Consider the following 23,303-nt stretch of genomic DNA (forward strand, 5'->3'; position numbering starts at 1 on the left):
TGAAATGGAACTTCCCCCCCTTACCCCACATACCTTCCCCAAATCTGCTCCAGAGTCAGGAGAGCCTCCGGAACAGCACATAGGGGGAAGAGCGAGGAGATTGTTCCATCAGGCAAGCGGAAATGCTTGCGCTGACAGAACAGGCTCCTTAGTGCTACATTGAATACAACCCTCTATGTTTAACTCAACTTTTATCCCAGAACAGACTGAGAATATTCACAGCAGTGTCCAACTTTAAGTGCAACACAGGAGCTTAACACTAGGTTCATCTGTTCAGTAACAGAGGAACAGATGTATTTATTAAGGCGGTTTGCTTCACAATTCTGGATAACCATGGTATGAAACTGATTTGAGTTGCATGCAGTTTCTCTAGAAATCCAAAGGCATCCAAAAGCCAGAAGCTAGGGGACAGGAAAGCATTCTTTTAGTAAAGATGAGCTAGCTCCCCATAGCTCACATCAGACTGGCTCAGAAATAAGTTGAATTACTGCCTCTCTTCCTCTTGGGAAATACTTACTCCCAAGTCAACTTAAATTCAGCAATCGAACCTTCAGCCCAGCCAGCCAAAAAGCTGTCATTTCAAAGCTCCACAACCACCACTGGAAATGATAGCTCCTGCCAACAAAAACGCTCCTTGGCTGCTTCAACTGAGGGGAGAAAGAGGCTGAAGTCCCACAAAAGCCAGGGAAAGAGGGGTAACTTTTTTGGCCTATATTGGACTGTGAAAAAGCTTCCTGCTGCAAGGAATCTCCTAGGTAGTGGGGAATTAGCTTCCCTTTGCAACTAGAAATAAGGGTGTTTGCAAGTCTTCCTAAACCATGGTTGCCTTCACTTTTTTGTACAGTTAGGAGAAGTCCCAAAAGGGTATCTCTTGGCTGCACAAGTCTGTCATTTTGGGGCTGGCTCGGAGGAAGAGGAGTACAGCCTGGAAATTCTTCTTACAATTTAAGCCACAGAACAATTCAAAGGCCACATAACACTCACCTGAGCCCAAGCCCAGCAAGATTCATCTGCATGTTGAAGTTTTACTGTAATGTTTTTGTTTTTTTGATGCAAAAAAAGGGAGGGGGGAGTCAGTACTACACCTTTATTTTCAAGAGCTGCTGAACATGTTCTTTCAGTTCTTCTAGCTCGAAACAACTTGGAACACTGCCAGTAGGTATGTAGTATGGGGTAGCACAGAGCTCTGTACAAAGTGTCTGATCGTCCTGCTGCAGCTGCTTCAACTTCTTCAGCCTTTCTTGTTTTTCTTTAAGAGCATTTTCTAAAGCCAGACGAAACTCTTTCTCTAACTGGATGATGGATAAACCATCATCAACCTGTAAAAAGTTAAAAAGTGTGGTGTGCAGAAATATATAGATTATACAGTGAGTGGCGGTCCTGAGCCAAGATCACATGTGAGCAGGGTTAGATCTATTCTGAAACTGCAATGGCATTTGAACACTAACCTTGCAGTTAATTGCCAGACCAAATATTTAAATCCTTAATTCATTAGAACAGAAAGAACCAGTGTGAAGGATCACACTAATTACAATAATGCCTGAGGGCGCCAGAGGCCAGTCCCTTCAAAAGCTTTACAAAACACCCTGTCAGATCACATGGGAGGATCCTAATTTATGTAGCAGTCCCAATTTATAGAGGGACAGATCACAGGGGCCTGTAACAACCTCTTCTGTGCACTTGCTTCATGTTGCCAGTTCAACTTTGCAGACTTCTTCAGAGATGCCTGCAGAACACATGGCTAGTAGGAAAGCTCGGTCCTATGGAATAAGAGTTGTAGGGCACAGTCTGCCTGCTGCTAAAACAGGGGAGGAGTATGTGCCTCATCCCAACTTCAGCAGAAGTAGGGAGCAGGGGGCCTCACTTCTGCCTTTGCTAGCAGGTGACTCCAGGATGCAATAAAATGGTATGCCAAGACTTAAATGAAAGGTGTTTGTTTTTACACTCCTGTGGAATATTTGACAAATCAGTTGATCAGCATTTGTCTGTTTGTAAAGTGGGAAATATGCAAGACACACACCCTCATGCCTAAAAAGGAAAGTGGGTACAAAAGGGATTGACCAAACCCTACTCTTTCTGAAAAATAGCAAGGGGGAGTTTCACAACACCTCACCTTCACCACTTGCATTGGCTACTTGTATGTTTCCGAGCTTGATTCAAGGTGCTGGTTTTGACCTATAAAGCCTTACACGGCTTAGGACCACAATACCTGATGGAATGCCTCTCCCTATACAAACCCACCCATACACTACGTTCAAGATCAAAGGCCCTCCTCCGGGTGCCTCCTCCAAGGGAAGCTTGGAGGCTGGCAACAAGGGAGAGGACCTTCTCAATGGTGGCCCCCAAATTATGGAATGATCTCCCTGACAAGGTGCGCCTGGTGCCAACACTGTTATATTTTTGGTGCCAGGTCAAGACTTTCCTCTTCTCCCAGGCATTTTAGCATGTATTTTAAATTGTTTTAAAAAGATGTGTTTTTAAATTTGTATATTTGTTTTAATGTTTTTAGTTACTGTAAACAGCCCAGAGAGCTTCAGCTATGGGGCGGTATATAAGTACAATAAATAAAATAAATAAATAAATACCGCTCCAAGAATTGCACAGTCTCTCAGGTTGTCAGGGAATACCCCAACAGCAGGAGCAGCACACATCCAGTAGTTTCAGGCCCTTGACCCGCTAAGCAGAAAGGAACATTACTCTTACAGCCAACACAAGATGTTGTCAGGTGGGCACTCTGAAGGCATCTCCTGTGTCCCCAAAGCTCCTCAGCCATGAAGAAACAGAGGCTGATCGTTTTTCAGCACATGTTCCTCTTATGCTACATAGTAGCTTCCCATTTTGATGATGTGTAGATTCCAGGTGTTCAACCAGACACCTTATACTTGCAAAGCAAGAGCTCCACATTTTCAAACGCAATGAAAACAGCTCTAAGGAGAACAAGAGCAAGAACCTCATACTGATGGCACATCCTTGTTAACAGTGCAGTTCTCTATACATCTACTCAGAAGTATGCTCCATTGAGCTTAGTAAGACTTACTTCTAGGTACATTAAGTATAGGATTGCAGCCTAAGTGACATCTTTGTGCTTTGTTATCTGGAATAAGCATCTGAGAAGCACCTTACCTGGTAGGGGTCCAGCTTGAGTTCATATCTGATTGCATTCAACTGGGTCTTCTGCACTTCAATGTCATTTTCAATTTTTTCTTTCCAATTACATTCTTCCTCAATCATTTCATTCAACAGAGCCTGTCCAAAAACCCATACAAAAGCAGCATCACTATACTTTCTTATCAAATGTATTAACTGTTCTCAGCATTCACCTAATTAAAACATTACATCCATAGCCAAATTAGGAACTTGTGCCGCATTAGCGTTCTCCAAACTTCAACAGAAACCAATCATTTTTGTAACAGAAGATGCATTTCTGCCAGGTAAACTATCATCTCCTAAAAAGTGACAAACTCAGGAACTGGAGTATTGCCAAGTAGGCTTCTTTGAGACTTACTGATGCATGTGTGAACAGCTGACTAGCAAATAATCCTCCTCCACCACCAGATGACCAGGGGAGTGAAGTTTCTATAAAATGAGAAGTAACTCAATTCTTCCCTCACACTTCCTTTTAAACTATTTATGTGCCTCAGATAACTTACATGCATGGGCAGACAGACTCATAGCTTTTGTGGACATCGCAAGACTGTTCTAAAAATTGGGATCAGGAACATTTAACCCAGCACTCTGTGCCCTCAGCCATGTCTCTTGGTCTCTTCAACTAACCCTACCTATTTTAGACTTATGTAGAGAATAGTCCTTGACCGCCCAAGCCTTTGGCATCTTTGGCACAGGGGTCTCAAAAAAAAAAAAAAAAAAGAGGGTAGAAAGTGTGTGTTGCAGCCACTGTAGTAAAAATGAAAGAATAAAAGTACTTTAACTTCAGCACAAAGAAAAGCCAATTGCTGCAACTCATACATTTTGCAAACTAAGTTAGCAAGGATAATTCATTCTGCTAGTGGAGATATGAAGTTCCATAAATTAACTGAAAAGATTCAGTATCTGCAAGCCCACCAGATACTGCTGGACTACAGCTGCTTTCGTTCCTGACCATTGGTGAGGCTTGGAATACAACAAAATATGGACAGCCATGGATTCCCCCTGTGCTAGATAGCAAAGCAAAAAAACAAAACAAAAAAAGAACAAGTATGTTAGTTTACAGCAGTTTTCTATTAAAAGCAGTGAGACACATTGGTATATTTCTGAAACAAAAATATGAATGGTCCTATTTACTAACTACACTGGATGCATCAGATTTCATGTTTTTAATGGCAAATAACGTTCAAGTTGGGTAACTCATCATAGCTTATATTTCAGTTTTTCCTAAATGCTCCAATTCTATTTTGATGATGATTATGATTAATTACATTTATATACCACCCCATAGCCAAAGCTCTCTGGGCGGTTTACAACAATTAAAAACATTAAAAACAAATATACAAATATAAAAACAATAAAAAAAAACAATTTAAAAACACATGCTAATTCTAGCAAGAAGGTCTTTACCTCTGGCTTCAAAATTCTACATTTCTATAATCTAGCCATGGAGATCAGCAAGAAGCTTTGCAGGATAGCCCTTGCCCCTGAACACTGGATGTTGTAGAAAACAAACTATGAATGAAAACGCAAAGATTTTAGCAGGCCTTGCCCACAAACTGTCAAGTGCATCTTCATAGCCATAAGAGGTGGAACCCTGCCCTTTCAATCCCACCTCCCCTCATGGAACCAGACGTTCTTAAGGAGCAAAGACAGTGGGAAGATGGCAAAGAGATCTACCCAATCATCTGATGTAGAACACATTACAAAGCCACCACTCAGCTTCATACCTCAATGTGTGCCTTTGCTGTCTGCATGCGCTCCAGCTGCAGTTCTCTGCTGATACCTATTTCATTCCATAGGTCTAGCAGCTTTCCAAAAGCCTGGGTCATACTATTCACAACTGAGGAGGCCAAAACCTCACTGGACAGGAAAAAAATAGAAAATGGCACATGAGCAACTCCAAGTCTTTATTTTATCACAACAGTTTGTTTGTTTCCTACAATGGCATCTTGCTCAATAACATTACATGACTTGTACTTCACCAATAGTTACTTTATAAGTTCCTAATTTACTTTAAAACACTATACCAGAGCAGCAGAATGTAGAATACGTAAAGGCTTATCCTATGCACAGCTTCTCAGATGCAAGTCCAACCACTGTGGACTATGCCCAGAAACCAATGCAAATGGGGCAAAACTAGTGTAATATATTCAGAGAAGCAAACACCAGAAGTTACTATGGCAGCTGTAATTTGTGCCATCTAGAGTTTCTAAATGCTTTTCAGCTCCAAGTAGAGTACACTGCAAGAGTCCAATCTAGATGTGACTAGGTCATGAGTATCCAGATCTGCATAATCCAGGGAAGGGCAGGGGGAAAAAACACTTGAGGGAAGGTCAGACTGTTTGCCCATCTAACTTCGTACTGTCTACTCCAATTAGAAATGGTTCTCCAGGGATTCAGGCAGAGAACTTGCACTATCATTTGCTATCCAGTTCTTTAGCTGGAGCTGCCAGGGACTGAACCTAGGACCCAGTTATAAAGCACACGTTCTACTACTGAGCTATAATTCCTCTCCTAAATGGAACTTGAGCCCAAGTAAGTCTGCATACAACTGCAGCCTTACAGGATGGATAGATTTAAATCAATTATTTCAATAAGCAAGAAAAAGAGGCTACTTTAAACCAAGTTTTGCATTGATATATGTAAATAGAGTATTATTTACAACGTTGCTCATTCTTACAACCAGACGTATCTATCTGTCACACAGTATACTACTTGCATGTTTTCCCTTTTTACTTATACAGTAGGGCCCCGCTTCGCTTCCCGGCGTTCAGCTAATGCGGCAGCTTTTGTTTTCTATTTTAAAGCCAATTTTTGCTCTTTTGCAACGTTTTGGCATCATTTTTGTGAGACGGCCCCATTATAGTCCATGGGTTCTGCTTTACGGCAATTTCCGCTTTACGGCAGGGGTCCAGAACGGAACCCACCATATAAGCGGGGCCCTACTGTAGAGGGATGTCTTTGAAATATTTCCATGTCGGGTCATTTGTATGACCAGCATCTATCACAGTTTGCTACGTTAAGGATGGGAATGTAGGAACTTGCACACTGGACATCTTTGTCGTCTCTTCTTTCTGCACTCTGCTACAAAGTAGCAAACATGGAATGCCCATGGCTGACAGGTAGAAGTCAGGCAGCCATGTAAATAAGCCAAAGAAGCTAGTACCCTGCTTGAGGATAGTAGCCTTGTTTCCATGCTGGCTGTGGAAGAAAGTTGACTCTTCTACAGCCAGCCTGGAAACACGGGTTGCTAGCCTTTTAGATTAGAAAAAGAAATTGACTTTACCAATCAAGCTGGCAGCCAAGGATCAGATTTCTTCTTTCCAACTCTGCCAGCCCACTAATTCACCTACACATAATTCCTGGCTGCTACCAGGCAAGTTGTTAAATACAAGGTTGAAGTAAGGCTTACTAGTTACTGAGCAGACCAGAGGAGTTTATTTTTATCAGGCAAAAATGAAATGCCTATATGACAGGGCAGAATGTAAACATCCCTAGTTGAGAATGAAGTTGGTTCTTCGGACCTAGTTTGCACATCACATTAAACCATAGCTACTGAAACATTCTTGCTCTACTATTGCCTCTTAGTCGCTGCTTGTGGTTTGGATGTTACTGCAAGCCAGATTCTGTCTTGTTTTCTCACACTGGAGGAGGAGTAGAGGGAGAACCTTTCAGCAGCATGCAGTTTAATATTTTCTTCAGAACTAGTTTGCACATCACATTAAACCATAGCTACTGAAACATTCTGGCTGTACTATTTTTTTAATTTATTGCCTTACATTTTTAAAAATCTGATTTTAATTCATTGGATGATATTGGCATGTATGGAAATAGCCATTACAAAGCAACACATGGTATTTGACAGGCTAGGGGAGTTTGTTTATATAAAAGATGTATCCTTTTCTATTCTATGGATATTGATATATCTATTGCATTAATATGCCACCTTTTCTCCAAAGTGCTTAAGGAGACAAACAGTTCTTCCCCTCCTCATTTTATCTCCACAACAACCCTGTGAGGTAGGTTAGGCTGAGACACAGTGATTGGCCCAAAGTCACCAAGTGGGCTTCATGGCTGAATGGGGATTTAAACCACGGACTCCCAGGTCCTCGACCAACATGCTAACCACTACACCACATTACCTTGGACCTCCAAGTTGGCTAAAGGTATCATATCCACCGCCCTGGGAGCTTATTGCTATAGGGCGGTCTAAAAATGTAATTAAATAAATAAATAAAATAAATAAATAATGAAAACAACATAAAATCAATGAAACTAACAGCCAATACAGTCTGTTATTCAAAAGCCTATTGAGGCAGTGCCATCTTCTGACAGAAGGCAGGAAAGAAAAAAAATCAGTCAGATTCCCCAGATTTTGGTTAAAATCCCTACTCTGCTACAAAGCTCAGTAAAAAACACCAGACATTGCCGTGGCAAAACATACCATCTAACATATATATCGCACCTTTGGGTGTTCACATTCAGACTTCTTCACATATTTTATTGTGGTGTAATCCTTAAGGCAACCTTGCAAGAGATAGGCCAGCGCTATCCTCATAATGCTGAAGGGGGAGCTGAGGATATCTTGCCCATGGCCATCTAGTAAGTTCATGGCAAAGCTAAGCTTCAAAGCAGCAGACGTGAGTATGTCATCAACACCTCAGGCATTCACTATAATTAAAATGTGACACTATTTTGTCAGCCATTACACAATCTTGAGGCAAGATCTATTCATGGATGTGTTTCATTCATCTTGTCAGCGTATTACAACACTTGTTCTGTTTGCAGGTGAAAATTGGCTCCCAATATTGCTAAAGCATTTTAACAGCAGTTGCATTTTATTTAAATAGTCTAAAAATAAATACACACCAGTCCTTTTTATACAGTGCCATTGAAGATGGCAATTTTATCAAAATGTTGTATAAATAACTAACCATGGGGGGGAGGTACCAGTTCAAGAGGTGCCTCTCATTTTTATTTGCATAACCCACTTTGACTTATTTGTGTCTATACTGGGTTGTATTCAAGATTAGCCATACATAGAGAAGCATTACTGGACAGGACTTTTACTCCAAAAAAACCCTGTTGATTACAACCCTATGTGCATAACTAGGTAAAACACAACATCCCTTTGTCATCCCTTGTAATGTCCCTAAAGTCCCCATACATCTTCCTGGCTGAAAGGCCTGAAAGAATTGGAATAACTTGCTTATGAGGAAAGGGTACATTGACAAATAAACTGCGACATGACAGAGATATTTAAGAATATACATGGTGTGGAGGAATTGGACAGTTTTTCTCCCTCAATGAAGCTGAATGTTGGAAGATTCAGGACAGACAAACGGAAGTAGTTCTTCACGCAGTACCTGGTTAGAACTCGCTCCCATAGGAGGCAATGATGGCCACCAACTTCGATGACTTTAAAAGAAGATTAGACATATTCATGGAGGATAATGGTATCAAAGGCTACTAGCCACAGTGGCTATGCTCAGCCTCCACAGTCGGAGGCAGCATGCCTCTGAATGCCAGTTACTGGGAATCGCAAGTGGGGAGAGGGCCATTTGCACTCAGGTTCTGCTTTTGGACATCACCAAATGGTCAATATAGGAATCAAATTGATTATATAATTGGTAACAGAAGATGGAGAAATTCCATACTTTCTGCAAAAACAAGACCAGGAGCAGACTGCGGTACAGATCATGAACTGGTCGTCCTGAAAATCAGAGTAAAGGTAAAGAAGAACAAAGCAATCATAATGCCAAAATACAATTTAAATAACATCCCAGAAGCATATAAAGATCAAATAAGGAACAGGTCTGAGGCTTTAAACATAGTTGACAGAGAACCAGAAGAACTATGGAATGAAGTCAGAGACGTTATCAAGGAAAAATGCAAAAAGACAATACTTCTGGTTAAAAAGATGGATGACTGACAAAATTCTTAAAATGGTTAAAGAGAGAAGGAAAGCAAAAGCAAAAGGAGATAGAAACACAGTCAGAACCCTAAATGCAACTATACAGCAAATAGTATGTAGGGACAAAGAACTATTACAATAGTTATTGTATAGAAATAGAAGAGGACAACAAGGATCTGCTCTAGATCCTTGTCCATCTTGGCTAGTGAAGGCTAGCAGGACTACTACCACCGGCTGGGCCAAGGAAGTGATAAATGCCTCCTTGAGTGAGGGAGTAGTCCCTAGTAGCCTCAAGGAGGCAGTAGTAAGACCTCTCTTAAAGAAACCTTCCTTAGACCCAGATGACCTGAACAACTATAGACCGGTGGCGAATGTCCCCTTTTTGGGCAAGGTTCTGGAGCGGGTGGTTGCCGGTCAGCTCCAGGTGCTCTTGGATGAGACCGATTATCTGGATCCGTTTCAATCCGGTTTTAGGCCTGGTTTTGGCACTGAAACAGCCTTGGTCGCCCTGTATGATGACCTTTGTCGGGAGAGGGACAGAGGGAGTGTGACTCTGTTGATTCTCCTTGATCTCTCAGCAGCGTTTGATACCATCGACCATGGTATCCTTCTGGGGAGACTCGCGGAGTTGGAGGCACTGCTTGGCAGTGGTTCCGCTCCTACTTGGCGGATCGTCACCAGAAGGTAGTACTTGGGGAACATTGCTCAACTCCTTGGACTCTCCATTGTGGAGTCCCTCAGGGGTCGGTTTTGTCCCCCATGCTTTTTAACATCTACATGCAGCCTCTGGGTGCCGTCATCAGGAGTTTTGGAGTGCGTTGCCACCAGTACGCTGATGACACGCAGCTCTATTTCTCCTTTTCATCTTCTACAGGTGAGTCTGTGGATGTGCTGAATCATTGCCTGACCGCGATAATGGACTGGATGAGAGCTAATAAACTGAGACTCAATCCAGACAAGACTGAGACACTGTTGGTGAATGCCTTCCCTGCCCAGATGGTGGATGCTTACCCTGTTCTAGATGGGGTTACACTCCCCTTGAAGGAACAGGTTCATAGTCTTGGGGTTCTTTTCGATCCTTGTCTCTGGAGGCGCAAGTGGCCACGGTGGCAAGGAATGCATTCTACCACCTTCGGTTGGTAGCCCAGCTACGCCCCTATCTGGACAGGGATGACCTCGCCTCAGTTGTTCATGCTCTGGTAACTTCTAGGTTGGATTACTGTAATGCGCTCTACGTAGGGCTGCCCTTGAAGACAGTTCGGAAGCTTCAGCTAGTGCAAAACGCAGCAGCCAGACTGCTGACGAGGACCAGCCGGTCAGCGCATATAACACCTGTTCTGGCCCGTTTGCACTGGCTACCTATTTGCTTCCGGGCGAGATTCAAGGTGCTGGTTTTGACCTATAAAGCCTTACACGGCGTGGGACCACAGTATCTTGTGGAACGCCTCTCCCGCTATGAACCGACCCGGTCACTTCGCTCAGCGTCTAAGGCCCTCCTCCGGGTACCAACCCATCGGGAAGCCCGGAGGACAGTTACTCGATCTAGGGCCTTTTCTGTAGTGGCCCCCAAATTGTGGAATAGCCTCCCCGAAGAAATACGCCTGGCGCCGACACTTCTATCTTTTCAGCGCCAGGTTAAGACCTGGCTATGCTCCCAGGCATTTTAAAGCGTTTAATGTTACAATTTTAAATCTCTTTGTTTCAGTTTATTTATTGTGATATTTTGTATTTCTGTACTTTTAATCTTTTGTACACCGCCCAGAGAGCTATTCGCTATGGGCGGTTTAAAAATGAAATAAAATAAATAAATAAATAAATAAACAAAAAGGGTAGAACAAGAGCCCTATTCCAAAAGATTAGAGAAATGAAAGGGAAATTTAAACCACGAGTAGGGATGTTGAATAATCAACAGGGGAACACACTGACTGCCTGAAATGAAATAAAAGGAAGATGGAAGCAATACAATGAAGAAGTCTATAAAAGAGATGCCAGGATGACAGATTCATTCACGGAGGAACCGTATGATGAAGAACCAGAAATTTTAGAATGTGAGTGAAAGCTGCTCTTAAAATACTTGGAAGAAACAAATCACCAGGAATGGATGGCATACCAATAGAGTTGCTACAAGCTACTGAGACTGAATCTGTCCAAATTTTGACAAAAATCTTTCAAGAAATATGGAAAACTAAACAATGGCCCACAGACTGGAAGCGTTCCATATACATCCCAATTCCAAAGAAAGGGGATCTCAGGGGAATGCAGTAATTATCGAACTATGGCCTTAATATCCCATGCAAGTAAAATAATGCTCAACATTCTACAACAAAGGCTCCTACCATATATGGAGTGAGAAATGCCAGACGTCCAAGCTGGATTTAGAAAGGGAAGAGGCACCAGAGGTCATATCGCAAACATACATAGGATAATGGAACGGAGCAAGGAATTTCAGAAGAAAATCACCCTGTGCTTTATAGATTACAGCAAAGCCTTTGATTGTGTAGATCATGAAAAACTATGGAATGCTTTAAAAGAAATGGGGGTGCCACAGCATCTGATTGTCCTGATGCGCAACCTATACTCTGGACAAGAGGCTACTGTAAGGACAGAATATGGAGAAAATGATTGGTTCCCCATTGGAAAGAGTGTGAGACAGGGGTGTATTTTATCACCCTATTTGTTTAATCTGTACGCAGAACATATCATACGGAAAGCAGGATTGGACGAAGATGAAGGTGGTGTGAAAACTGGAAGGAGAAATATCAATAATTTAAGATATGCAGACGATACCATACTACTAGCAGAAACCAGTAATGGTTTGAAACGAATGCTGATGAAAGTTAAAGAGGAAAGCACAAAAGTAGGACTAAAGCTGAACATCAAAAAGACTGAAGTAATAACAGAAGATTTATGTAACTTTACAGTTGACAATGAGGACATTGAACTTGTCATTAACCAAAATGGAGACAATAGTCAAGAAATCAAAAGAAGGCTAAGACTGGGGAGGGCAGCTGTGAGAGAACTAGAAAAGGTCCTCAAATGCAAAGATGTATCACTGAACACTAAAGTCAGGATCATTCAGACCATGGTATTTCCAATCTCTATGTATGGATGTGAAAGTCAGACAGTGAAAAAAGCGGATAAGAGAAAAATAATCTCATTTGAAATGTGGTGTTGGAGGAGAGCTTTGAGGATACGATGGACTGTGAAAAAGACAAATAATTGGGTGTTACAACAAATTAAACCAGAACTATCACTAGAAGCTAAAATGATGAAACTGAGGTTATCATACTTTGGACATATAATGTGAAGACATGATTCACTAGAAAAGACAATAATGCTGGGGAAAACAGAAGGGAGTAGAAAAAGAGGAAGGCCAAACAAGAGATAGATTGATTCCATAAAGGAAGCCCCAGACCTGAACTTACAAGATCTGAACAGGGTGGTTCATGACAGATGCTCTTGGAGGTCACTGATTCATAGGGTCGCCATAAGTCGTAGTCGACTTGGAGACACATAACTACAACAACAAATGGGCATCTGGTCCGCTACTGCGAAAACAGGATGCTGGCATAGATAGTCTATCTGGCCGGACCTATCAGCTGCGCTTTTCTTACTCCCAACCAGATCTAGGGGCCTTCGGGCCTCCCTTCTATTTCTTCGGTCGCAACCTACGTCGCGGCGCATTTTACTTGCAAGTAAGTCCCATTAAATTCCGCGTAAGCGCACGGGGCACCGTCTTGGCAGTTGAGCGCGCGACCTACGCCTTTCCTCTCCCGATGCCGCGCGTTCTGGTCCCCCCAAAAAACGTTTTCTCTCACCTTTCCCTCACCATCAGCTTCGCCATCTTAAAGTGAAAGAAGGCCGTCTCGAGAAAAGAAACGATGACCGAAGAACAATTCCAAACAAATTCGGCCACGGTGGCCGCCACCACCGCCAAAATTCAAACCAACAAAGTCAAAACAGCCCAACTCCAGGGCGCGCCACAACGCCTCTTAAATGGATAGCGATTTGACCAATCACGCATCGCTTCAGGGACAACCGGTGCAGCGAATCAACAGAAGAAAGCGGGCGTTTTCTTCGCTCCCCCCTATAAGCACAGTCGCGCGCCTCTATTGGATAATAGCCGGAGCTCATATAAGGAGAGTGGGAGCAGCAAAGAGCTGGTCGACGTCCTTTGTCGCTTAAAACCAAATCAGTTTTTTAAAAGTTTATTAGGGCTTTCAAATCCAAAATCAGCATGCTACAATGCCTCAGAAACACAGTGTTGAATGGAAAGTTGCTGTCAGGCTGTTCAAGGAGAACCCAGACTAAAGGCCGAGAGGTATTGCGTACGGAAGTCTGTTGCGCGGAAAGGGACCCCGGTACAGAGATACATTCCATAATAAAGGGATTTAGGCTGCAATCCAATACACACTTACCTGGAAGTAAGTCCCATTGAACGAAATGGAGCTGACTTCTGAGTAGACATATACTGAATTCCACCCTTCCACAGGAAAGGGCCATAGCTCAGTGATAGAGCACTCGTTTTGCATTCAGAAAATCTCAGATTCAGTCCCTGGAATCTCCAAGAATCATTGGGAGACACCGCAGTCTGAAACCCCGAAGAGCCGCTGACCCGTCTGAGCTAGATGGACCAATAGAAGGCAGCTTCCTATGCTCCTTACCTTGATAAGTGTGTTTAGTCCTGCAGCATTACAGCCCAGTATGTTTACTCAAAGAAGTCAATTCTGCGGTGTTCAATGGGCTCACTTCCTTGTTAATGTGCACGAGTGCAGCCTCAAAAAGACACCAGAATCGGCATCAAAAAAAATTCGGGGGGGGGCAGAAGGGGCAAAGTGTATTTCTAAGTGGGCGAAATATATTAGGGGGGCAAGCTCCTAAGCCCCCCTTTGTCGCCGCCCCTGGAAAGAGAGAGCATGTATGTGCGCGCGCATGCAAATCGCCTGTTTTTTCTGATCCTGCACGTTTGCTCGGAAGCCCAGTGAGTTATATGGCGCTTTACAGTTTCCCACCTCTCTTGGAAAGTCACGCGCCGTAGATTGGAACTTCCTTCCAAATAAGCGAGCTGAGAATCGCAGCCTGTGGCTCTCTCCCTGAGACCGATCCCTGTATTTTTCGATATCGGTCCCACTGAGCTCAGAGAGGCTCCTTCCCAATTAAGCGTGTGTGTTATAGAGCTACAGCTTAACTTGTGAATAAGTCCCATCAAACTGGATTTATTTTGGAGTAAAAAAGCATCGAACGCAGTCGCTCACTTTTTCCCTCGGGGAGAGCGTACGTTTACGTGCCTCTTTCTCGCCGAAAGGAAAAGCAGGAAGTAAAACAGGAACTACCATATGTTATAAAGAAGAGGGGTGGATGGACTCCTCGATTGCAACGTTGGAACAAAATTGCAGCATGTTGTGTCTCTAGTAACGTTCGTCCCCTCACTAAGGTTGTTTTGCACAGACCCAAAGGAAGCAATTAGGAAATGAGGCAAACCAAAAGTAACAGTTGAGAGACAGGAAATGCAATGTGTCCCGTCCCCCCCGAGAGGGATAGAGCATGCCCGTGAATGAGTTTGAAAGCACATGATGGAATGGCGGTAGCGTCTCTGTCTTGGAGGTTTATTCATCTGGATCGGATGAAGTCACACAAGACATGGAGCACTGCAGCATTACTGGGACTAATAATGGAAGTATCCTTGGGGGCTTTCCTGATCAATGTGGATGTCTCACGGACTGAAAGAGAATTGAAGCCCTTCTGGAAAAGCACAGGATATTGGTAAGAAATTATTGTATACATTTTACAAGTATTTGCCAGGGATCAGAAGAAGTCGTCTATATGCAGAGCACAAATCAGCATCGGTACCCCAAAAAACAGTGTGCATCAGTATACACTCACGCCCCGTTGCAAAACTCATTCTAGGGGATGACTATATTCAAACTATCAAATAGTTTCTCTCCAGCCTTCATTCTAGCTAATAGCCATGTAAACCATCAGTGCGTCTTCTAGCTATTGTTAGGTCAAAACTAAAATTCTGAGCTGCCCATTTACCTTACTCACCTCACGTTCACCCCTGGAAGAGTGGTGTCAGGTTAGGGGCAAATAAACCAAAATCAACTTTATTTCTTCCAAGATTCTATTTAACCCAACACTATTAATGCATCCTAAAGTCACAATGCTATGCTAGCGTTCCGCAACCTGGTTCCCTCCAGATTTTTTCAGACTGCAACTCCCATAAACCCAGCCAGCATGGCCAATGATCTTGGTTGATGGGAGTTGTAGTTCAAACCATCTGGAGGGCACTAGGTTGGGAAAGGCAGAGCTATTTAATAACCTACACTGTTGCATTCCTATCACACAGCAGGATAGATATATATTGCACTGACAGCCCAGTCCTTGGATTTTTTTTAATTCAGAGAATCAAGCCCCAATGATGGCAGGCACACACAAGAACAGACAGTGAGACTCCTAGATTGTTGTTGTTATATGCCTTCAAGTCAATTACGACATATGGCAACCCTATGAATCAGCAACCTCTGACAGCATCTGTTATAAACCACCCTGTTCAGATCTTGTAAATTCAGGTCTGTGGCTTTCTTTATGGAATCAATCCATCTCTTGTTTGGTCTTTCTCTTTTTCTACTCCCTTCTGTTTTCTCCAGCATTATTATCTTTATGGTAAAGGGCAAGTAAGAAATCCTATAAAAATAAAAATAAATGTACCTTTTTCCCCCACAGGCAGTTTATAAGTTTACTTTTCAAGGAAAAACTTGATGTTTGCTTTCTGTGAACATAGCTTAGACATTTATTTTACAATCAGCAGAACTGATGTAATTTAGTGACCAAGGCTGCAGTCCTAAACCGACCTTAATAAGTCCCACTGAACACAGTGGCACATTTCCAAGAACAGTGCACTGCAACAAAATGAGCTATGAATCAAGAAGTGTCTGGTTCAAATCTCACTCAGTGAATTCACTGGGCCGTCTTAAGCTGATCACTGAACCACTTCAGACAATCGTAGCTCTGTTCATTCAAACCAGATTCAGAATAAACCAGGATATTAAGCCATGGTTTGAAGTTGATTTAATATCCTGCTATGGTCTGGAGCTGTTAACCATAGCTTACTGGGTTGCGCAAAATGGGAAGCTACTGTTCACTGAAGACATCCATTTGCTTTCTGTGTGTGGGGGGGGGCTTTGTGTACAAGCAAAGGACTCCAAACGCACCTATTGCAGCCCTCACCTGCAACATGGAGATCATACTGAACTCCCCCCTGGAAACGGTGTTGGAAGGATTGCTGAGATAATATATGTGAAAGTCTTTAAATACTCAGAAGCACTATTCTAATTACTATTATTTTTCCTAATCTCTTCAGTCCTCCCCTGCCACACAGTCAAGCAGATTTGTTTGATCTCAGTAAAGACCAGAGAATTAACCTGGCCTACATTTCTTCTGTGCCACACAATGGCATTGACCAAATCCGAATCCACTGGCTCCTGGAACTTATTAAAGTCAGGTAAGTTGAATTCTGGATTCAGTCATTTGTGGTGTGTACTCATTTGGTTTTCTCTGAATGGTCTGGCAGCAGCTAATCGTTAGTTCTATGGCCTTAGCTAACCAGGCCTGACCTTATAAGCCATGTGGGTAGAAGATGGCCTTAGAACCATATGTAAGCCATTCTGTCTTTGAAGGAAGAGTTTGAGTAGAAGTGTATCAAAAAATAGAAAAGGGGTTAACTTTATCCTTTTGGACAAATCCACAAAAGTCTGCCTGCGTGGATATAATGGAGATGGATTTTCAAATTTTTAAGGGTTCTAAATGGTGTGCTTTGAAAGCTTAGCAATATAATGATTAGTAATGATATACAAGTTTCCCGGAAACAAACCTTGCCTCAGAGCCCGCCCCAGAGTACAGTCACAGGGAAGTGTTGGGCATGTTCTAGGATGGGTGGGGAGCCTGTGAGCTGTTCAGATGCTGTTGGACTTCAACTCCCTTCAGCATGGGCAATGATCAGGATGATGGGAGCTGAAGTCCTGCAACATCTGGAGGGCCACATGTTCCCCATCTCTGTCCCAGGGCAAATTTGCACCATGGTTTGTTGGTTCCCTTCATGAACTTCATGGTCCACCTAGGAAGTGCCTTAGCATTGTATGCAACATACAAGGATTCTGTGGCAGAGAAACCCTGGGGTTTGTTAGCTGACACATCTGACAATGAGGATTCTTCTTAAAATACTTGATCATGTTCTGTCTGTTAGATATCTCCTCTAGCCTAACTGCTAAGTACTGAAAAAATACAGAATCCCTATCTATTTTTCAGTGTTATCAAAGAATGTGTAGACTTCCTGTTGTACCAATTTTATGCACTTTATGGAGTGACACTTTATTGAGCATTGGTTCCTGTTCATATTGCATGCTAACAGGAATCCAGCCATGCAATGTTTTGATCTGTTCCACCTACATTTTGTATTTTTATATAGGCCTCTGTGATGTTCCTATATTAATGTATATATGGTAAGTGTTGTTGTTTTAGAAGATACATGGTAAGTGGAGTGAAAGAGGAGGGGGAGTGAATGGGCAGTAGAATGCGAGATGATTGGCTGAGTGTTTAAAATGGCTGAATGTATAAAAGGAAGAGTGAGAGTGGAATCTGGGGGGAGAAGAGAACTGAGTGGGTTGCTTGGTGGGGTTTAGAGAGTTGTTTACCAGGAGGGAGGTGGAGTTCGGATTAGTATTGAGTAAAACCATATGCTTATGTGCCTTAAGAAGAAATCTTGTTAATCTTGTTAGCTTTGTTATCTGTAATAAATACTTAATTTGGTTTACCAAAGGCCTGATCATTGGCTGGGGTTTCACAGACCAGAAGAGAGGGTAAGGTAATGACCAAGGCTGAAGGGGAACTGTAACAAATGGTGGCAGCGGTGAAGAGAATAACAATACCAGTATTCAGAGTCTCTGGGAATACTAGTATTGGGATGTTACTGGTGGTTGCCTAGCAGGGGGATCTGTTGAGATCTGTGCTAGAGCGGGGAGAGAAACCATAAGAGAGAGCAGTCCGGACTGGTGGAGTCCCTGGTGGTGCCTAGTGACAGGCAGTAACCACGAGCAGGTAGGAACCTGACAGGGAGAGCCAGGGAAGGATGCATCCCAGTCTCCCTTTTTATATTTTCAGCCAAAGTGTACCATTGTTATTGTTGTTAAGTCTGTTTGAAGGTCAGCTCCTTTTTCCTTCTATTTATAACTTTGAAATGCTTAAGTGTGCACACATGCACACTCAGCTGCAATACTTTGGGAATGATGTTCGTAGTCATGTACAATAAAGTGCTGCATTATAATCTTGCATTTCATTTAGGGTGCAGGCCAACTCACCCTTCCGCCGGGCTGGGGTGAGTTGGTTGCTGTGGATCCCCAGCAGTGCTGGGCTCCGTTGGGCTCCACCGGCAGCAGCCCTCCACTGTGGCAGAGATGTGAATCTGCGAGGAGGCTCCCGGCACCACTGGGGGTCCGCCAGAGAGGGCCACCCTTGGGGACGAAGGACTGGTGGATGCCGGTAGAAGGTGTGAAAACAGGGCATCCTGGAGGTGTGGGGGAGAGGAGCCACGGGGGGGAGACACTTGTGCGAGATCCTTCTCACATTCAGACCCCTCCCCTGGGTCCAGATCTCCCTTCAAACTCCGCCAGCCAAAAGGCCAGCAGAGTAACACAATTATTTTTTTCCCCATTCAGGCCTATAGGGAGTTCTTACTCTCTGCGAGGCCTGTTTGCCAGAGCCAGCGCTTTCTGGCCGCCTCTTGCACACGGCTCCCAATGGAGCTAACATTCAGCTGGGCTGGCAGCTCCAGAATGGGAGGAGGATCCCGCAGAGCTTTTCACCGTCTCCTCCTTCGCTGGCTCCCCCTCCACCAGCTGCCCAGCAGTTGGAAAGAGCAACATATTATAGTTCTACTTATTTATTTCAACAATGGGGCTTTCTATAGAGTAAACATGTGCTCAGAGGCACATGTTACCAAATTCTTCCAAGCTACACAGGAAGTGGATTCGACTGTGAAAGACCAACCCCAATGGTGTTTGCATTTTGACCAATTTGTAGGGCAGTACAGTATCTCAGAGAGGAGGTCAGGTCTCCTGCTCCCCTGGTGCATTCACTATAGCTGCCCAATTTCCCTGCTTTTTAAAGTTTGATAGATATAGCTGTGGGCTATAGGTACGTTCTTAAACCACAAGGTTTTTTGCCTATTAGTGAATTTCCCTGCTTTTTAATCCGGGAGGTAAGAAATGGGATCCTGTGCAAGTTTGCTGAGAATGGATTGATCATTTGCATGCTTATTGAGTTCAATGGGATTTACTCCCCTGCAATCATGCTTAGGATAGGTGAAACTGACCACAGAGGATGGGGAGGGGAGGAAACGCAGAGTGGAGGACTGGGAGGGGAGCAGGCAGGAGGGGGAGGGGTGAAGGACAGGTTTGATCATTTGCATGTTTATTGAATTCAGTGTGATTTACTCCCATGCAATCATGCTTAGGATGGATAAAACTGACTGGAGGGAGGGAGGGCTGGAGTGAGCAGGGGAGGAGGAAGAAGGAAGGGGAGGAGGAAGGGAGAGGAGAGAGGAAGGAGGGCAAAAGCAGGTCTGATCATTTGCATGCTTATTGAGTTCAATGGGACTTACTCCTATGCAATCTTGGTTAGGATAGGAAAAACTGACCATGGGGGAGGAGGAGTGGGAGTGGGGAGTGGAAGAGGAAGGAGGAAATTGGAAGAAGATGGGGATGGGGAGGGAGGGGCAAAGGAAGGGGGAGAGGGCAGGTTGCATGCTTACGGAGTTCAGTGGTATTTACGTCTGTGCAATCATGCTTAAGATAGGTAAAAATGACCATGGGGAGGAGGAAGAGGAGGGGGAAGAGGAAGTGGAAGGAGGAGATTGGAAGGAGATGGGGATGGGGAGGGAGGGGCAAAGGAAGGTGGAGGGAAGGGGTAAGAGGGAGGGGATAGGAGCAAGGAGAAGGGAGGGTTTGATCATTTGCATACTTTTTGAGTTCAATGGGATTTATTTCTATGCAATCATGTTTGAAAATGGAAATGGACTGCCTTCAGTTGATCCCCACCTATGGCGACCCTTTGAATAGGGTTTTCATGGTAAACGGTATTCAGAAGTGGTTTCACCATTGCCTTCCTCTAAGGCTGAGAGGCAGTGACTGGCCCAAGGTCACCCAGTGAGCTTCATGGCTGTGTGGGGATTCGAACCCTGGTCTCCCAGGTCATAGTCCAACACTGACCCAGGGGAGGGGGAGGAGATTGGGTGGGTGAGCACTGGGCAGAAGGGAAGCCCCTTTCCTTTCCAAAAGGAAAACATCGTGAACAGATCATTCTTTTTCAGGCTTTCCCCCACCTTTTTATTCTACAGCAGGCACATGTAGCCTCCCACCCAAATTTAAACTAAAGCTTTCCCTGGCCACATCCACACCAGGCTTTTATTTCACTTTGGACAGTCATGGCTCCTCTCAAAGAATCCTGGGAAGTGTAGTTAGTGAAGGGTACTGAGAGTTGCTAGGAGACGCCCTGTTTCCCTCACAGACCTTCAATCAGAGTGGCTGACTGTTAAACCAGTCTGGCCGCTGCTGGAGCTCTCTCAGTGGAACAGGAGTCTCCTCTCAGCACCCTTCACAGACTACACTTCCCAGGATTCTCTGAGGGAAGCCATGACTGTCTCACATGAAATCAAAGTCTGGTGTGGGTGTGGCCCCGTTTAGCCAAGCCCAGCAGCTGTGAGGCTTTTAGAACACTGACAGTTGGTCCTTACTGAGCATGCCCGCCCTTATCATTGGCTTCCAGCCAAAATTTCTTAAATTAATTAAAAATCAAATTAACTTTTAAACTGCAGAAGATGAAGGTCACAGTATGGGGCAAGGTCAGTATTAGGATTACAGGTACTCTGTGAACATGGCTGATTTTTAATGAATTTCAACAGATTATGAGAACTCTCAGGGGGAAAAGTCCAAAAGGGTTCCGGGTTTTTTCTCTCTCTTTTTAGACTTTGAACTCTCAATTCTCTCTGACTGTTTTGTGTATCGCCATGAAAATTGACAGGGTTGTTAAGCAAGCGTTTCTGAGTTCAGGACTACAGTAGGGCCCCACTCATACAGCGGGTTACGTTCCGGACACCCGCTGTAAAACGAAAACTGCTGTAAAGTGGAACACATTGACTAACATTGACCAAAATGGCGCCCGACGGCCAAAAAACGCCGTAAAAGCGTAACAAGCGCCGTAGGAGCGGGGCCTTTCTGCAATTGATAACTGCTGTATTAGTGGAATGCTGTCAAGCAAAACGCTGTCAAGCGGGGCCCTACTGTATACGTTTTGTAAGGTTTTGTTTTGAAATGAGCTTAAGGGAAGCATCAGAATGGCATGGGGGGTATTTGCAATTTAACATTGCGGAATGTGAAAAATCCACACTGGCTCTAGTATACAGCCACTCTTGTGGCTATATAATGTATTGCTATGTTTTGTAAACTGACTTCTCTCTCCTACCCCAGTGCTTTTATTTTGAGTGTTAGTTGTAAGCCACTTTGGGCACAGGTCACTGTGGAAAGGTGGCATATAAATAAACTCAATCAATCAATCAATCAATCAATTTATATACCATATACTTCACCAAAGATTTAACAGAGATCATACAAGCTCCAGTTCATTTTTTCCAAAAAATCACCTTCCACTGATATTAATTATTCCTGCAGGAATGCAGGTTTTACAATGCAGTACCTCAGTTCAACACCACACGATGATTATAGGCAAAATGCATACAATTCCAAAAGAGATATTGGAGAGAAAACAATAACAGTAACAATAACATTGCCCTATATAGGCATGGTTAAAGCAAACCATAACTTACAAACTCACATCAGACCCATGGTTTCATGTTCTGGTTTCTGGCCAAATCATATATCATTACCTGGACATGCAGATGTAATGCTTAACCATAGCTGAGTGTTATATCTGAATGGAACATTAGTAGTAATGTTTTTGGCCAAAATGATAGTTTATAATTGGAAATATTTAAAGTTAGTAATTATTATGAGATTTGAACCCTATATATTTATATCTTGTCTCATGGCTGAAAGCCCACAGGGCAGCTTACAAAAATTAACACATAGAACCAATTTAAAACATCAACCAATGCAATATTAAAAACAATTTAAAACCAGAGTAGCAGCTCACTTAGAAAAGAATTTATAAACAAATGAACCTGCATATCGGAGGCACTACTGAAAGACTGCAGGATTTGACCACTTAAGGCACTAAAAATGTGAATTCACCTGTGAGTGCCTCACACCAGGAGTGTCCAGGGTAGAGAGCCTCTGACTCACAGGCCTAATGATGCTCCCAAGCTCCCCATTTAACCCACGAAGCCTTTTGGGCCAAACCACGCCCAGCTGTCCTTCACCTGACATCCTATATGTGCCATTTATTTATGTTTATGAAATCAACTATGCCCAGGCAGGAACTATAATTGGGACCTGGTGGGATATACACAGAAATACAGATTTAGATTATGTGTAAACAGTTCGTCAAACAGAAGCCAAAATGAAATAAGTATTTTAAAGTCATATTTATATTTTATTGTATGTTTTAAATGTTTTATAGACTGTTTTCTTTTATCTGATGATTTGTCTCGTTGGGTCTGTGACCGTACAATAAATTGATTGATTGATTAATTGAAATACGTATTTGAAATTTGACAATATTTCATAATGCGAATTCCCATTTTTTAAAAAAAATCTTAAAATCTTCAAATTGTTGTTAATGTTTACACTAGCATATTTATTTCCTTTTTAAAAAACAAAACAAACTTTAAACGTCAATGAATTAAAAGGGAGTTAGTGTGGCATAGTGGTTGGACTACGACCTGGGAGACCAGGCTTCGAATCCCACACAGCCATGAAGCTCACTGGGTGACCTTTGGCCTGTCACTGCCTGTTGTGCCCCAGGTGCAAGGGGAGTTAGATCAGGGAGAGGAGTCAGATGAGGATGAGGTCCCTGGGGGTGTTGAAGGAGAGGGGGACTCTGCCAGCCCGCAGACTTCCTCAGCCAGCACCCCCATCGAGGCAGGTCCCGCCTTGCCTGCGAGCTCCCCGCCTGAACTGTTGGGAAGCGACCCTTTGCGTGCGCCAACCCCACCTGTGCAGGAATCCCTGCCCGGCACTTCAAATACTTCCCCCCCCAACCAGTTTCCCACTCGCTGAGGTCACGCCGTCACCTA

General features: G+C 43.4%; 2 protein-coding genes across 6 annotated transcripts in view; one reads left to right on the forward strand and one right to left on the reverse strand.

The window, feature by feature from the left end:
• LOC133388758 (protein regulator of cytokinesis 1-like) overlaps positions 1-14,293 on the reverse strand; it is a 53,038-nt gene extending 38,745 nt beyond the window's left edge. The window contains exons 1-4 of one of the 4 annotated variants that reach the window (XM_061635036.1): positions 14,074-14,293; positions 4,875-5,007; positions 3,124-3,246; positions 1,086-1,319 (exon numbers count right to left, since the gene is read on the reverse strand). In XM_061635036.1, the coding sequence (XP_061491020.1) occupies positions 1,086-1,319; positions 3,124-3,246; positions 4,875-5,007; positions 14,074-14,267 (684 nt within the window). In that variant the 5' untranslated portion in view covers positions 14,268-14,293. Of the gene's footprint in view, positions 1-1,085; positions 1,320-3,123; positions 3,247-4,874; positions 5,008-12,879; positions 13,113-13,725; positions 13,982-14,073 lie in introns of those variants that run through there. The other 3 variants (XM_061635025.1, XM_061635052.1, XM_061635042.1) reach the window with 3 other exon arrangements.
• Positions 13,867-23,303, forward strand: part of IDUA (alpha-L-iduronidase) — a 68,398-nt gene continuing 58,961 nt past the window's right edge. The window contains exons 1-2 of one of the 2 annotated variants that reach the window (XM_061634984.1): positions 13,867-14,824; positions 16,422-16,562. In XM_061634984.1, the coding sequence (XP_061490968.1) occupies positions 14,616-14,824; positions 16,422-16,562 (350 nt within the window). In that variant the 5' untranslated portion in view covers positions 13,867-14,615. Of the gene's footprint in view, positions 14,825-16,421; positions 16,563-17,525; positions 17,560-23,303 lie in introns of those variants that run through there. The other variant, XM_061634992.1, reaches the window with a different exon arrangement.

Source organism: Rhineura floridana, chromosome 1 (genome assembly GCF_030035675.1).
Source record: "Rhineura floridana isolate rRhiFlo1 chromosome 1, rRhiFlo1.hap2, whole genome shotgun sequence".
Lineage (NCBI taxonomy): Eukaryota > Metazoa > Chordata > Lepidosauria > Squamata > Rhineuridae > Rhineura > Rhineura floridana.